Here is a 14,575-nt window from a genome sequence, read left to right on the forward strand (position 1 = left end):
GCGGCGAGTTCTGCGGCTACTTCGGTTATTCTGTCCCTCGTTTGTACGAAATCGAGCACTAGGAGGAGGCGTTCCAGGCTGGTGTTGAACACTCCCGCCAGTAGTTATTCCGTGGCGGAGGGTTGCCTGGGTCCCTCGACTCCTTCTTCCCTCGTTTCTTCGATAGACGGGTGGTTCCTCCTCGTCGGTACCCCCATGGGATAAGGGAAAATTTCGTACCCGGTGAGAGGAGGATGTCGTGGGATTGCTATGTGCTGGGCGACTTTCCCGTGGCCTCGGTGAAGGGCGTTCCACGACCGTGTGCGGAGTCCTTCTTGGATTTGGTACAGCCGTGGGACGTTCTCTGGGACATGGTACATTCCAGACGACAACGCGGAAAGGGTCGGTTCTACTTGGTTGGACGGCGCCCAGTTCTCCGGTGAAGAGGAGAGCTGGAAGGAGCTCTCTGTTGACATACTGGGAGAATTTGTCGGGATGGATGAGGAGGGCTCGTGGTCGTCTGTCGTTATATTCATACCAAGAGGCGGTGTCAGGGTCTGTTTGGAGGGCGAGTCCTCTGATCTGGAGACTGGCACTAGCCAGTCGTTGAGGTATGTCGCTATGCTCATTCCCGGGTTGCCCTGCAGCGAAGTTAGCGAGTCGTTGTAGGGCCATGGCTGTGGCCATTTGTATTACCGCGGAGATAGTGCTTCTCTGGAGGAGCGCGTCCACGTGTCGTTCCAATTCTCCGGAGTGAGGATCTGTACCAAGGGTAGTTCTTCCCATGGAGTGGGGAACCTGTCCACCAGTTGATACTGGCGGAGGTGCAGCTCCCTGTATAACTGGTATCGACTCAGTTTCTCCATGGCTTGGGAGTTGAGCTGCTGTTCTTGCTCGTAGTCCCGAGGGACCTGCAGCTCCAATGCTCGCCGCGATTGTAGCAGGAGGTGGAACTCCCACTGGTACTTCGTCAGAGCCCGGTAGGTTTCTGTCATCAGGGTTTTCATTCCGTGATGCATCTCGTGGGGCCCCCTGGGATGACGGTCGGCGAGTTCTTTCTCTTTCTTTGAACTTGGCATAGTCCTCGGCGTTGTCATCTGAGAAGTTATTGAGGTGTGGAGTGAGGGTGACGACGGCGGGCTCTGGACGGTGAGGGCTGGTTCCTCTATCAACTCGTCCAGCATTGCTTGGGTGAGGACTGGTTCCTCTATCCACTCGTCCGATGTCTGGATTGGACACCATAAGGACGACATCGGGGGAGGAGTTTCTTGATGGTGATGAAGCCTCGTGGTCTTCGTGAAGGAGCATTTGAGTGAAGGAAAAGGGATTTGAAGGAAAAGTGGGGGAAGATGGTCCGTTTAGAGCTTCCTGGTCGCTCTTTTATAGGGTTTTCTTCCGCTTTTCAGGATGTTCCCGGACGAGGTTTGTCAGGGTATTGGTCATGAAACTCTTTCATAGCTTCTTCCCCCGTCCCTTTCAGGAGAGTGTAGGGTTCCCAGGTGTTGTCTGCCTTGGGGTATCCCGCCCACTTGACCAAGTACTTGGTTCCCCGTCCTTGTCTTTTTGAGTCCACAATCATTTCCACTTCATAATGCTCTTCGTCGTTTAATACCTCCGGTAGTGGTCTTGTGAAGTTTTCCCCATGTGCCTTGGTTTCCCTATACTTGGTAAGTGTTGCGGCGTGGAACACTGGGTGGATTCTCCAGTGTTGGGGAATTTGAAGTTTGTATGCCAGGGTCCCTATTTTCGCCAATATTTTGAAGGGTTCATATCTCCTAGGGGCGAGCTTGAACTTTGGATGGGTCGTCCGGATATGGGTTCCTTCTAGCCATACTTGGTCTCCTTCTTTCCACTGAGGGAGTTTTCTGTGGAGATCCCGGTCTTTGGCGTAATTGCTGGCTATTTGTAGGCTGGCTGCGGCTTCTTCCTGGACTTCTGTGATTACCTTAATGCGTTCAGCTACCGCGGGTACCTTTGTCTCTAGCGCAGTGTCGGCTGAATAAGGGGGATTGAACCCATATAGCACTTCGAAAGGAGATTTTCCGGTGGCCGAATGTTTTCGCGTATTGTGCGAGAATTCGGCAAATGGCAGAAGGTCCACCCAGTTATCTTGATGGTAATTATAGAACGTTCTCAGGAATTGTTCGATCTCCTGGTTTACTCGTTCTGTTTCTCCATCCATCTGGGGATGATAAGCCATGCTGAGAGCAGCGGTGATTCCTAGCTGCTTCCAGAGTTCCCAGGTGAATTTGGCCGCAAATTGAGGGCCGCGATCAGATACTATTTTGGTCGGCAGCCCATGTCGATTGAAAACGTTGTTCTGGAAAAGCACGGTTGTTTCTTCTGCCGTGATCGTTTTCTTGCATGGGGTGATGACTATGCCTTTGGACAGACCTTGGTCCACTACCACGTTGATTGAGTCAAAACCCTTGCTCTCGGGTAGGTCTGTGACAAAGTCTGTCGAGATGAAATGCCAAGGGATGTTGGTAGTTTCCAAAGGGTGGATAGGAGGGTGCGTCTTGTGTGTCAAATTCTTGGTTGATTGACATACCGCACATCCGTCCACGTATTCATGGACGAACTTTGTCATGTTTTGCCACCAATAGTGTCGTTGTACCATTTCCAACGTTTTTGTTCTCCCCGGGTGTCCTACCGCGGGTGCGTCGTGATGCGCTTTGACAATAAGTCGTCGTATGGCATCGTCTTTTGGGACGCATATGTGGCCATTTCGTCTGGTGATTCCGTCTTCGTGTGTCCAATGTCCCAGTAATCCTCTCATTCCTTGTGGCCCTACTCGCAATAGTTTGGCGAGGGCTACCCTTGTCAGGACATCATGTTCCGATTTTGAGCGTCAGATGAGGGAGATGAGGTCCGAGGATGCAATTTCTGTGGACTTGATATACCGTGTCAGGGACGGTTCTACCAGTGTTTCGTCGGATTTGTTAAAAAGGTTGGCCAGGAGCAAAATTTGAGCTTTGTTGTCAGATTCCACCCCCTCACTTAGATCTGGACGCTTGGACAGAGCATCAGAATGATTTGTTGATCCCGCTTTATAGCTGAGCGTGAAGTCGAATCTGCTCAAATAAAGGCTCCAACGGGCGTGTCGTCGTGAGAGATCTCGCACCATTTGGAAGTGTTCCAGGTTCTTGTGATCTGTCCAGATCTTGAATGGGTGTCATGCGCCTTCGAGGTAGTGATTCCAGTGTTCCAACGCTTTTATGATGGCCAGGAGTTCGCGATCGTGGACGTCGTAGTTCCGTTCTGCTGGTGAAAATGACCCGGAAAGGAATGCGACTGGGTGCCAGTCGCCATCTTTTCCTTCTTGCAGGAGGGTGGCTCCGTAAGCGATTAGTGAGGCATCCGTTACTAGTCGATATGGATGCATGGGGTCCGGGTAATTCAGAACGGGTTTACTGATAAATGCCCTTTTTAATCGTTCGAAAGCTTCCTGGCACTTCGAGGTCCAATTCCATTTTGCATCCTTTTTGGTGAGGTCGTGCAGAGGTCGTGTGATAAGGGAGAACTTATCGATGAAACGCCTGTAGAAGTTTCCTAGACCTAAAAAGGAGCGAATGTCTCGGACGGTGCGTGGGACTGGCCAATCTTGTATAGCGTCCACCTTCGAGTCTTCCATTGTGACATGGTCTTTTGAAATTGTGTATCCCAGATATTGGAGTTTTTCTTTATAAAACTCGCACTTTTCTGGCTTCAGGTAGAGGTCGTTGTCGCGCAAGATCTGGAAAACTTGGTTCAGGACCTGGATGTGTTCCGCCATGTTTTTGGAAAAGATGAGGATGTCGTCCATATATACGGTTATTTTCCGGGCTGTGATGAGTTCTCTGAAGATCATGTTCATCATGGCTTGGAAGGTAGCTGGTGAGTTGGTAAGGCCGAAGAACATCACCGTGGGTTCATAAGAGCCCAGCGGAGTGATGAAAGCTGCCTTCCACTCGTCGCCCTTCTTGATTCGTATATTGTTGTATCCCCACCGTACATCCAATTTGCTGAAAATGGTGGCCCCTTTGATCACGTCCAATAGTTCTTGGATTAGTGGAAAGGGGCACACATTTGGGATGGTGTACGAGTTCAAATGGCGATAGTCCTGTACCGGGTGCAGTTTTCCATCTTTCTTTCCTATAAAGAAAAATGGGGCTGCCGTTTGTGAGGTGGATCGACGGATGGTCCCCCGAGTGAGGTGTTCCTTGATGAATTTTCCTAATTCATCGTGTTTCTCTGGGCTCAAGGCGTAGATTTTTGGTACTTGAGGTTTGAAAGTCGGTTTCAGATCTATGGCGTGATCCCAATAAGTGTGCTCTAGGAGTCGCTGCGACTTTCGCTCGCTGAAAATGTCCAAAAATTTGTGATGCGCCTTGGGGACTCTTTCCTTTAGATTGGTGACGACGATTTCGTCTTCCAAGTCCTGGTTGAAGCTGGCAAATCCTGACGGTTTGGGAGCCAGTTTCCGAATAACTGGTTCCTCTATGGCCTGTTTTCCTGAGTTTTCATGTGGGAGATCAGGTTCTCCCCCATTTGGTGAAAGAGATGGTTTGGCTTGAGCCTTTCGTTTCTCTTCTGCATATTTCCTTATGTCCTGTAGGAGCCATTTCCTTTTGAGGTATGCTCGTAGTTGGACACCAAACGTTCCGCTATAATCGCGGAGTCCTACATCTTCCGACAATCTTCGGAGATGTTCTAGGCACTGTTTTTCGCGCTCGTTAATGCGTGGTTTGTGCCGTGGCTCCACGTCCGATAACTGCCTATTGTTTTGTGGTTCTTCCCTTGCCCTAGTGAACCCATGTGGTTGCTGGCATTTCTGGGGGCACCGATCGAAGTGCACTTCACGTCGCCTCCACTCGATGGAGGGATTGTGGTATTTCAACCAATCTGTTCCTAGGATAAGGTCGTCCTTTCCTAGATTGGAGATAAACATCTGGACGCGTTCAGTGTGCGTTCGTCCCCTGATGTCCCGAATGGTGAGGTTCACATCCAAGGCGGATCGGATGAGACCTGCTTTATTAATGGTGTCATCGACGTTCCGGACGCGAATGGGGTTGTTGAGTGTATAGGTGGGGAAACGATGTCTTCTGACCCAAGTTTCGTTTACTATAACCCCTTCGCATGCCGAGTCGATGGTTGCCTTTGCTCCAGCGTATTGACTCCTGTTTGATACTTTCACGTTCAGGCGTATGGGAGTGATGATACGGTCATTCATTGCTCCGATACGAATACAAGTGCGGGCATCAAACTCGGGTCGTCCTTGACCTCTCTCCTTCACTGGTGAGGGAGAGGTCAGGAAAAATGCTCCGCGTGTCCCAGGATCACTTCTCTTGCTTCATCTTCCCCTAATTCTCCGAGCACTGCTCCGATTCGAGCAGAATGACTGACGCTTCCGTCTCCCCGTCGTCCGTTAGGTAACATAGCGTGTTGCCCATGGTTCGTTTGGGGTCGTCCGGATGGGGCAGAGTGAGGACGTTCCATCGAAGGACCAGGTTGTGGTACCCACTGGTTGTTGCGATGAACATCCTCTGTCTCCATTCCTCGATATATTCCCGCTTGGTCTCCCATAGCGGGTGCGTCGTCTTCTCCTTCCAAATCAACCGCGCGGTTTCCTCTCCCTGTCGTACCCAGGCGTCTCTTCGAGTTTCCTCGAACTGGGCAAACGCCTCTACGTGGTGACCAACAGTTAGCACTAGAGTGCCCTGGCTTTCCGCAGTTAGAACAGGGGGTGGTTCGCTTGCCGTCAAATTTCCTCTTTTGACTTTCGGCGTTATGCTTTCTGGTAGCGTCAATGTCCATGTCGACCACCTGGTTGTTCATTCTGCGAGGGGCAGTTGTGGAGTTATAACGGACGGTTGGTTGGGTATGGAAACGATTCAGATAATCGCTGCGAAAGGAGGTGGAGTTGGCAAGGATAGCTTTTTGAGCGGATCTGGCTCTGAGTCGTCCGTCTATTTCGCAGGCTGTGTTAATCCAATCCTGAATGGTGTCCTTTGGTTGAACTTCCTTGTCATATATTTTATCCATGACGCGCGGGTCTAACCCGCATTGGAAGTAGGGGACTTGCTCCTTGTCGGAGATGTCGGCATCGGCAGCAATGAGAATGAATTGGTTGGAGTATTCATCAACTGTCATTCGTCCTTGGGAGAAGGCCATGAGTGCGCTTCGCGCTTTATCGGTCTTGCCTGTCTCCCTAAATTGGAGCTTGAACTTTGTTAAAAAGTCCCTCCAGGTTCCTAGATCAGTGGGAGGGTCCGCTCCTACTGATTTGAGGAGGAAGTTCTCGGCCCAAGCTCCTGCCGTGCCATATCTCATGCATGAGAGCACGAGGGATATCTTGTCTTGATCGGTCTTGTACCGATCAGATTCTGCTACAAAAAGAAGGAGGCATTGGAGCATGAATTTCTGGGATTCGATGCGGTTGCCTGTGTAGTTGTCTGGGAGTTTGACCTTTCCTCTCCCGGGTTGTACTGTTGTGGAAGGGGGGTCTGTAGAAGTCGAAGCTTGTCCCGACATCTCGGCGAGCGGTTCGTTTCGGGTGTTGATTGGTGTTTGGTCTGGCGAGTCGGAGTCTGATTCTGAGGTTGTTTCCTCTTGCTCCGAGTCTTCGGGGATTACCGGCGCCGGTTCCCTGTATTGTGGGGCTAGTTCCCACTGAGCTTCTGTTGCGTTCCAAATATCCTCTTCTTCTGTTCCGTCTTCAAGGGTGAAGTAATAACGCCCGTTTCGGTATGAGCAGTTATCGTAATTCGGAGGGGCGTATCTGTTGTTGTCTTCGTAGACCCAGAAGTCCCCTTCGCGCCGGATAGGGTGATTGTTGTGACGGAGTTGGTTATTGATACGTCTAGTGCCGGGTGGATATTCCTGGCCTAGGTCTTGCTCCAGAGTGTGTGCAGTAACACTTTCTCGATGGGGGTCTATATCCCCACTGAGCAAGGTTATGAGAGAGAGTGTGGCAGCAAGCTAGTGCGAGCAAGGTAGGGGCAGAAGAGTCTATTCTAGTGTTACGAACTGCTCGTTCGGTAACCTCAAGAGTAGGAGGTTCTTCCCTAGGTCACTCGTGGAGGATGTGTGGAACGGTGGTCTCGACTGTACGTGTAGCACAGGAGCCAGAGGTGTATTGCGATATAGCAATGAAGGCTGTAGTAGGAAGACTACAGTGGATGAAGTAGACAGTGTGAAGACTGCCTAAGAACGAAGAGAATAGACTGAAGAACCTCAGCCTACTCTATGGGCCTTTTATACTACTTTAGGAAATAGGGCGTGAGAATACCGTATATGTATCCATAGGTATTCTCTAAGTCGTCTCTCTCAATACGACTACTCTTTGTGCTTCTCCGTTAGTCCCCTTCCGGCCAGGAAAGACTAGGAGCTCAATGCCCGATGTGTGAGTAGTTTGTAAGGCGGCGTTCCATGCCCGCTATTGCAATAGGCCCGTGATACTCGACCAACGATAAGGTGATCCGTTGGGAGTGGATGACCAAGGTTACTATCTGTACCTTGTTGTATGCCTCACCGTGTGAGGCCGCTTGATATTTGTGATGATCGTGTCGGTATAGACCGCCGTTAAGGCCCGACAGAACGTGATCATAACAGTTTTGTTGATTTAATATTTGTTCAAGAAGCAAAGCATCGCTCTAATATCTTGACTCCGTCCATGAGTATCAGCAAGACAATTCTTTCAAAGGCCACCAGTATGCGTTGATACGCTAGAGGTGGTTCTAAGTGCCGAGCACAACACCAAAACAACCTCTAATGCAGGAGTGCTGGAGCTAGTATCTGATACACAAGGAATTGTAAGTGATGACTTTAGAAATTGAAGGCGTACTGAGAAGCAATTGGGGAGTGTGAGATTATAGCGCCCAAATGGTTTTGGGACTGCGCCGAACACTGACCAAATGTTCGGTTGGTCGTGTCGGCGATGCGGTTGGTAACGAGAAGGTAGTGTCGCGACCGACAACTACATGCTTCAAGAGCCACATGGGACTCTGACAATATACAAGGGAGGACGGGGGTACGAGCAAAGAGACGAGTATGAACGTGAATGAGGCCAAACAACGAGGATGACAAGTTTTTGGAAGTCGATGAAGACAATTTCAATGGTTGAGACGAGTGTGAATGAGCTCTGAATGGTGGGGTGCGAAAGCTGGTTTATTCCAGAGTTGTATGTAGGTTTTTATAGTAAACAAAGCCCCTAAGTAAAATATTAAACAAGAAATGAGAGTAAATGTCGAATGAGCACCAAGCCTTAGCGATCAGAGAAGATAAGAAGGTAGGTGAGATGTCCATATGTGTTCTGAAGGTGACAAGGTACAAGTTAATCAGCAATGGCAAAATCCCTAACGTTCGGGATCCATCACCCGAGCGTAGGTAGCAGGAACAGGCATTGGAGAACCAATGAAAAATTAAGAAGAGGTATCATACGACCAGGGTAGCCAAGCAATGGTGCAAGATCGTGTTTGACCAACCATGCGGAAGTCGGGAAGATAAGCGATAAGGACTGACCAACTCACGGAGGACATCGGCCGATACGGAATACTGGCTCCGATTTTGTAAATACTTATCGTAACACTCCTATGCGGTCATGGTAAGTATGTGAAGTGTGGGCAAACTGACCCAAGTGCTGCCGAGAATCCTTCGGTGGCTTGTCATCTGTCGGGTAGGGACCGACCATGTTTGGTAAAAGTTGGCATCTTCGGTACTTGTCTAGCGCTGTTCGGTATCTCCCCAAAGCTTCTGAATACCCTCCTCGGACCCTAGCACGGGTGAATGCTCATCACCGGCTCCATATGTGAGGTGATAAAAAACGATTGCTAGCACATATATTGAGAGCACACGACCGCGCGAAGGGTGTACTAGCAGAAGTTGCGAGGCATCGCAAATGCTACGTGTGTGTCACGTGGCCACGATGACCTGCAAGCTCCTAAGTCATCTCTGCCATACCACTCCCCTTTGCGAGCCACAGCCATGTCACTCGTCGGCCAGGCTCTTCCCTGTATTCATCTCATGCCACCCATTAATCAAATGCCTGCCTCCATATGTGCCAACCAACTGAGCACATAGCAAAGGTAAGTGCTCGGTTCGTCTCACATCTCTTTGTGTGCACCGATGCACTTCTGTCCCTCTCAGCTGCCTCCACCCCACCTCACCACTGGACCACTTCTTCGTGTATGCCCTCCATCAGAAACGACTCCAAATTGCTGTCACCTTCGCCTCCCTCTACCTCCTCCAGTGACTCAAGGCCTGCTTCCCCAGCGCCAAGGGCTCCTCAAGCCACCATTTATTTATCTCAGCATTCATGATTGCCTCCGAGATCATCTGTGATGACACCTATCCTTACAATGCCTGGTGCACTGTGAGCCAGGGTGTGCTCACCCTCCGCGAGATCAATCAGATGGAGTGTGAGATGTGCAGTTATCTCGGGTGTCAGATCAATGTCAAGCCCTCGGTCCTGTGCAATTTTGAGCCGTAGGTACGTCGTTACTTTGCTAGCCATAGAATTTTAACATTTTCTTCAGATTATCTTGCTCCTGCCGTCGCCCTCCTCCTTCACGCACTCCATCCCCACCCCATCTCCACCTCCTTCCCCATGTTTGGCCTGCGGACACCCTTCAGCACCGGCAAGGTGCAGGGCGATGCTGTGTCGCTGTCGTTTCATACACTCCCCTCTACGTGCAAGTCCGGGTCGACCTCCTGGTCACCCACGTCACCCGCCGCCACTTCCTCCACCCTCCACACCTCCACACATTCCTTTGGGCTGCGTACATTCTCTTTCAAGTCTATGCAGCCCGGGTTCATGCACTAATCCACCTTACACACACCCAATTCCGAGATGCCCACCCCGTCGCACTCAACCTCGACGTCCACCCCTCCTCGCATGCACCCTTCACCTCGGCCTCGACCTTCAGGCTGCAGACGTCATTTGTCGGCTTCTCAGCCTCGACGTGTAGACGCTGGTCGTAACTCATCTTCGGCGCCCAACCAGCATAAAGCCAGCCTGCAACACATCTCATTCGCAGGAGCCGCTGACGTGCGCCTGCCATGCGCATATGTAAGTTCCGCGCGTTTTTTGACTTTTCATTTCTTTACTTGCACATCTATTGAATAGTCCCTCTGCTACCCACTAATGATTGTGTATGTAATGTAAATATAATGGTTGCGGGCGCTCGTACTTAGAGCGCCAGCGAGCGCGCGAGGACAACACAGACGCGAGTCGCGCCAAGTCGCGCGGGTCACATGATAAGAAATAAAAGTCTGCGACGGAGAAAACGATTCAGAAATACAGAAGGTTGAAGAAACCAGAAGATTCTGTATAGTTTCTCAGTTCTTTCAGAAGTTTTTGACAGCAAAATCTCTTTTTTCCTACCAGCTCCCACCTGGTCACATTTCCGTGTGAAGTTTCCTACCTCGTCCTCTCAGCCGTGGGGGGATTCTCACTGGGTCTGAACTTGCATCCTGTTGCTTTGCATTGCTGTCTCGGTTCTGTTCCGGACCGATCGGGTAATCTATGTTCTTGAACTGAGGATGGTCGATGAGTGATCATGCTCGACAAATCACTTCTTTTGTAGCTGTGTTCGGTTGATTGACAGATCTGGTTGTACAACACGCAGCTTCCATAGCAATGCATATTCCCCGGTCTGGTTGACGCCTGGCAGTTTGTTGAATCCACCAGACTTGCTGATGTGATGGTCGCCACAGATATTGTTGTTGTCCTGTGTGTAGGAAAGTTCCGCAGCGTAGCTGAGCTTACGGCCTCGTTCGATGATCGGACGATACTGAAGACTGATCATCGTCTATCGAAGGGTCACGCTCTTTCTCCTCCTCTTAAATCAGTGATCTTTCTTCATCTCTCCACTGCTATTAATTCTCACTTCCGTGTATCTTTCTACCAGCAGTCGGCACATTTCAGGTCACAAAGCTGGATGCCACACATGTCTACTGTATATCACTCGTTACATGATGGAGTTGATGTGGAGGAAACGTGGACTAGTACGTGCGCATGTTTGAGAATCCGGACAAAGTTGCATTCTCACTCTACTTCAATCTTTGCCAGATATTGAGCGACTGAGTCGACAGATACCTTCCGAAAATGACGCTTTGTGAATATTGCCAAGGATTACCGGTGAAAATCATGTTCCTGTCGCACGTGGTGGAGGCGGCCTCGAGGGCGCGGACAAGGCTATTGGAGACGATCCCACCACCCCGCTGCCGATCTGGTCTCGTTCGCATGTGTCTCGTTTCTCAATGGTCCTACCTCGCTCGCCCACGAGTCACGATATCAGCAACCGGACTGACCTTGATGGCTCAAATATTCGGAAGTCACTCTTTGAGCCCTGCTCTCATATTTCGGAAGTTTTCTCGAGTATATGTGTTCCCATCTTTGCGCCATCAGCACTGTCCGGCCTACCCCATTCAAGCGATGCAAGTGAGCCTGTCAGCTCGGTGCCGTGAGTCTCTCGTCAATTTGCCACCCTAAATCATTGCGCTGCTCTGACTGACATAATAGTCACTGATTTCATCCCTGCCAGCAGCTCTACTCTAACTGGTTCAATACCCCTGCCCACTGGTCCTATCCTTGCCAGCAGTGGCTCTTTGACGTCACAGGACAACGGTGGAACCCCCCCTACATCAACATCAAACCCTCCATCCGCTGTAACGTCAAGCAATCCATCATCGTCCACGAGTCAAACTACCAGTATTAGCAGTGTGGACATGACCACCACACTGTCAACGCGCAGTTCTCCCTCACCTAATGAAAATGAGACATCAAACCGGGCGAACAGCACATCGCAAGATAGCACGGCTGTGCATGAGACATCGCCTTCTCAGACGTCTCCCGTGTTCACGACGAGCAGGTCTTCAGGCACAGTCGCACATGTTGGGGAGAGTTCATTCAATATGCCGACCACGACTGGGGGCACTACCTCTGCGATCAGTACAGGGTATCTACTCCCTATATTTCCTATCAGTTTTTGCTTCCGTCTAATGTTATTTTACTTTAGTTCGCCACATGTCCAACTAGTTGAGATCATTGTCCCTGTCTTTTCATTTCTCTTTTCCCTATTTCTGGTCATATACCTCTACATCAAACGTTGTCGTCGCATCCAAGCAGAAAAACGCTCATCCTTACTTGTGTTTACTCGAGGAGACAGGCGATTGACACCTACGAGCCATACTTCGCTAACTGCATCAATGGCCGACGCAGGGAACAATACCCAGGTTGGCGATTGGCGCCCCGAGATGTCTTTTGCACCATCATCGCCTATCCCACCTGCGCGATCATCCGTGCGCTCACCCCAGTCAGACTACCTCCGGTCCCATACACTGACCTCGCCAACGCCCTTTCCGTCACTTTTCATGGAGGAGTCTGACCTCGTCGCAGATTCACATTCTATGACATTTAAGCATGAGGGTATGTCAAGGGTGTCTTATACGGATGAAAGCTCGACAACGGAAAGGGTCTACCTGGAGCCGTCTGTCAGTTTAGATCTGTCCTCAGATGCGCCGGCGTTGATACCATCCCGCAAAGAGGAGGACAGGCTGAGCAGGGTCAGCTTAGAAATATCATTTCACAGAGAGCTAGAATCAGCGGTGGGTATAATAAGAAATAGTTCCTGTTTTGTCGCACTTGATCGTCTTCCTGACCTTGATGCTATTCCACAGGTTGGCGTGGCGAAATAGCTGGGGAAACGGTTAGATTGTTATTCTTGTTGGCTCTTTCGAACGATATTCTGCCTGTGAAATATTCTGACATCTATGCTCCACGTTGTAAAAAAAAACTCATCTTCTCTCTGTGTACGATGGATCTGAACAACTACACTTAAACATCGATGTACTACGTTCGAGACAGCTCGGCAGCTCGGCAGCTGGGGGAGTGCACTAGTCAGCCGATAAGATTGTGGTGCGCTCAGGGCTTCCACCACACCCGCGTCATTTGGTTCCGGACTGTCAAGGACCAAGGTGAGCCAATGCAGTCTCCTCAACTTCCAACAACATCCCATCCATCCCACTCCTAAATCTGCATCTTTGACCCTGTGTATCGCAATCACGGGGAGACGAGGAGCGATGGACAACGAAACGAAAGAGGCTGTCGTGGACGGAGAGGCGGAGTGCTGTGGAGCATGTGGGAAGGCGAGACTCAAATTCCAGATGGTGAGCTTGAAGATATCGATGCGTCCAATGCGTAGGGTGTGTCCAAGGATAGGTCGTGCGAGGAGATACGAAAGTGAGAGGCATAGACCACTATAAACTTACGAGAATAACAGGGATAAGGTGAGCAGAGCTGATTCTGGGGCGCCAAACAGATACATGTATGCACAACCAGCAGCGATGGCAGTCGTGAGCGTAACAAAGGAGTAGAGTATCCACCTTAGCCTCACCACGATTTTTCACGCTCACGCTTACGCGCCCGCACTTCACCACCCCACTCTGCACGGTCACTGTGGACGCGCTCACCGTGCGGCTCAGCCTCTTCCCAACGCTCACGCGCGTCTCCGCTGGCCCGTGGGCGGACGTGACGCTTGATGTGCTGCGCCTGCGCATATTTTCATCCTCGCGGACGCCTGCGGACGTGAAGAAGCTGCGCGAGGCACTCGTGAGCACCGTGTTCTTTGGGCAGATCTTGAGGGTCGACGCATTTAAGATGTCGGTCGTGTTCGGGCCTGATTTCTCTGGGAGGGGGAAGGAGTTGAAGGACTCGAGCGACTCTGGCGAACACGCGGACTCGGAATCAGCAGACAAAGTTGGAGAAGCAGAGGCGAATGGTGTCTCAGACGAGGAGGAAGAAGACGCACCTTATTATTCCCCATTCGAGTCGTCGTTCCGGTCTGCGCGGCCCGACGACCTGCTCATCCTCGCATCGACTGAACAGTTCCACACGCACGATCGCAAGGGCCGCATATACATGTTCGGCTCCGCCTCAGGGTGTCTCCGCCGCACATGGGGTGCACCGGACGTGGAAGGTCAGCGCGGGTCGTATCACATGGAAGCAGTAGACTGCCAATGGCGCCTACTTCCCCCGTTTGTGCTGGGCGAGCAGGGGGGGCACTCAAGCATACTATGGTACGCCTCATCGATTTGATACAGACTATTATTGAGCACGCTCTCGTGTACCCGCATAGGTACTTTCTCAGCCTTCCGTTCAGCATGCCGGCGCATCTGTACACGCTGATTCACTACCCGCTGCGGTTGATCGATCTCTCAGTCCCACACGCGTTCATACAGTTCGACGATTTTAGGATCCGTGACGTGGAGTTGGTTACGCAGGGATTCGAAGCACTGTCGAAGCACTGGATGCGAGAGACGCACGGGGTTTCTGGCCTGCCCGCGCGCGGATGAAGCGGTAGGCGTGGCCCTTCGATTCGACCTGGATCATCTTTTTTTTCTGGATCATCTTCTTACAGGTCTAGCTATCCTTGAGAGCATTCACATGTCACATTCTGCTAAGCATCTCGCATCATGTTGACGATTGGCACACGACTATCATTTTACTACGAGATCAGTTGTATAGTATTGTCTCGACTCTTGCGGACTCGAATCGCAGAGGCCGGTTGGACTTCGCCACTTCATGCTCTCTGTCGAGTCTTCTCTATACCTGGAC

General features: G+C 50.8%; 6 protein-coding genes across 6 annotated transcripts; 3 read left to right on the forward strand and 3 right to left on the reverse strand.

Moving 5' to 3' along the window:
- Positions 1-104: 104 nt before the first annotated feature.
- Positions 105-1,287, reverse strand: HETIRDRAFT_447223 (uncharacterized protein; the record flags this gene model as incomplete). Its single annotated transcript, XM_009542194.1, has 4 exons — positions 105-620; positions 676-693; positions 747-1,011; positions 1,052-1,287. 4 exons carry the CDS (start codon positions 1,285-1,287, stop codon positions 105-107), a joined length of 1,035 nt encoding a protein of 344 aa, XP_009540489.1.
- Positions 1,288-4,825: 3,538 nt separating this feature from the next.
- On the reverse strand, positions 4,826-5,110 carry HETIRDRAFT_29927 (uncharacterized protein; the record flags this gene model as incomplete). The annotated part of the gene is made up of 1 exon (XM_009541975.1): positions 4,826-5,110. A coding segment is annotated over one exon (285 nt), but the record flags the coding sequence as incomplete, so codon positions are not given.
- Positions 5,111-5,268: 158 nt separating this feature from the next.
- On the reverse strand, positions 5,269-6,492 carry HETIRDRAFT_305495 (uncharacterized protein; the record flags this gene model as incomplete). The annotated part of the gene is made up of 1 exon (XM_009542195.1): positions 5,269-6,492. One exon carries the CDS (start codon positions 6,490-6,492, stop codon positions 5,269-5,271), a length of 1,224 nt encoding a protein of 407 aa, XP_009540490.1.
- A 2,365-nt stretch (positions 6,493-8,857) lies between these two features.
- HETIRDRAFT_306069 (uncharacterized protein) lies at positions 8,858-9,031 on the forward strand (the record flags this gene model as incomplete). The annotated part of the gene is made up of 1 exon (XM_009542196.1): positions 8,858-9,031. One exon carries the CDS (start codon positions 8,858-8,860, stop codon positions 9,029-9,031), a length of 174 nt encoding a protein of 57 aa, XP_009540491.1.
- Positions 9,032-9,274: 243 nt separating this feature from the next.
- Positions 9,275-9,939, forward strand: HETIRDRAFT_165988 (uncharacterized protein; the record flags this gene model as incomplete). Its single annotated transcript, XM_009542197.1, has 2 exons — positions 9,275-9,444; positions 9,495-9,939. The coding sequence occupies 2 exons, from the start codon at positions 9,275-9,277 to the stop codon at positions 9,937-9,939; spliced, it is 615 nt and encodes a 204-aa protein (XP_009540492.1).
- A 2,229-nt stretch (positions 9,940-12,168) lies between these two features.
- On the forward strand, positions 12,169-14,313 carry HETIRDRAFT_447228 (uncharacterized protein; the record flags this gene model as incomplete). The annotated part of the gene is made up of 3 exons (XM_009542198.1): positions 12,169-12,388; positions 13,350-14,037; positions 14,097-14,313. 3 exons carry the CDS (start codon positions 12,169-12,171, stop codon positions 14,311-14,313), a joined length of 1,125 nt encoding a protein of 374 aa, XP_009540493.1.
- Between the last annotated feature and the right edge of the window lie 262 nt (positions 14,314-14,575).

Source organism: Heterobasidion irregulare, assembly GCF_000320585.1.
Source record: "Heterobasidion irregulare TC 32-1 unplaced genomic scaffold scaffold_01, whole genome shotgun sequence".
Classification (NCBI taxonomy): domain Eukaryota; kingdom Fungi; phylum Basidiomycota; class Agaricomycetes; order Russulales; family Bondarzewiaceae; genus Heterobasidion; species Heterobasidion irregulare.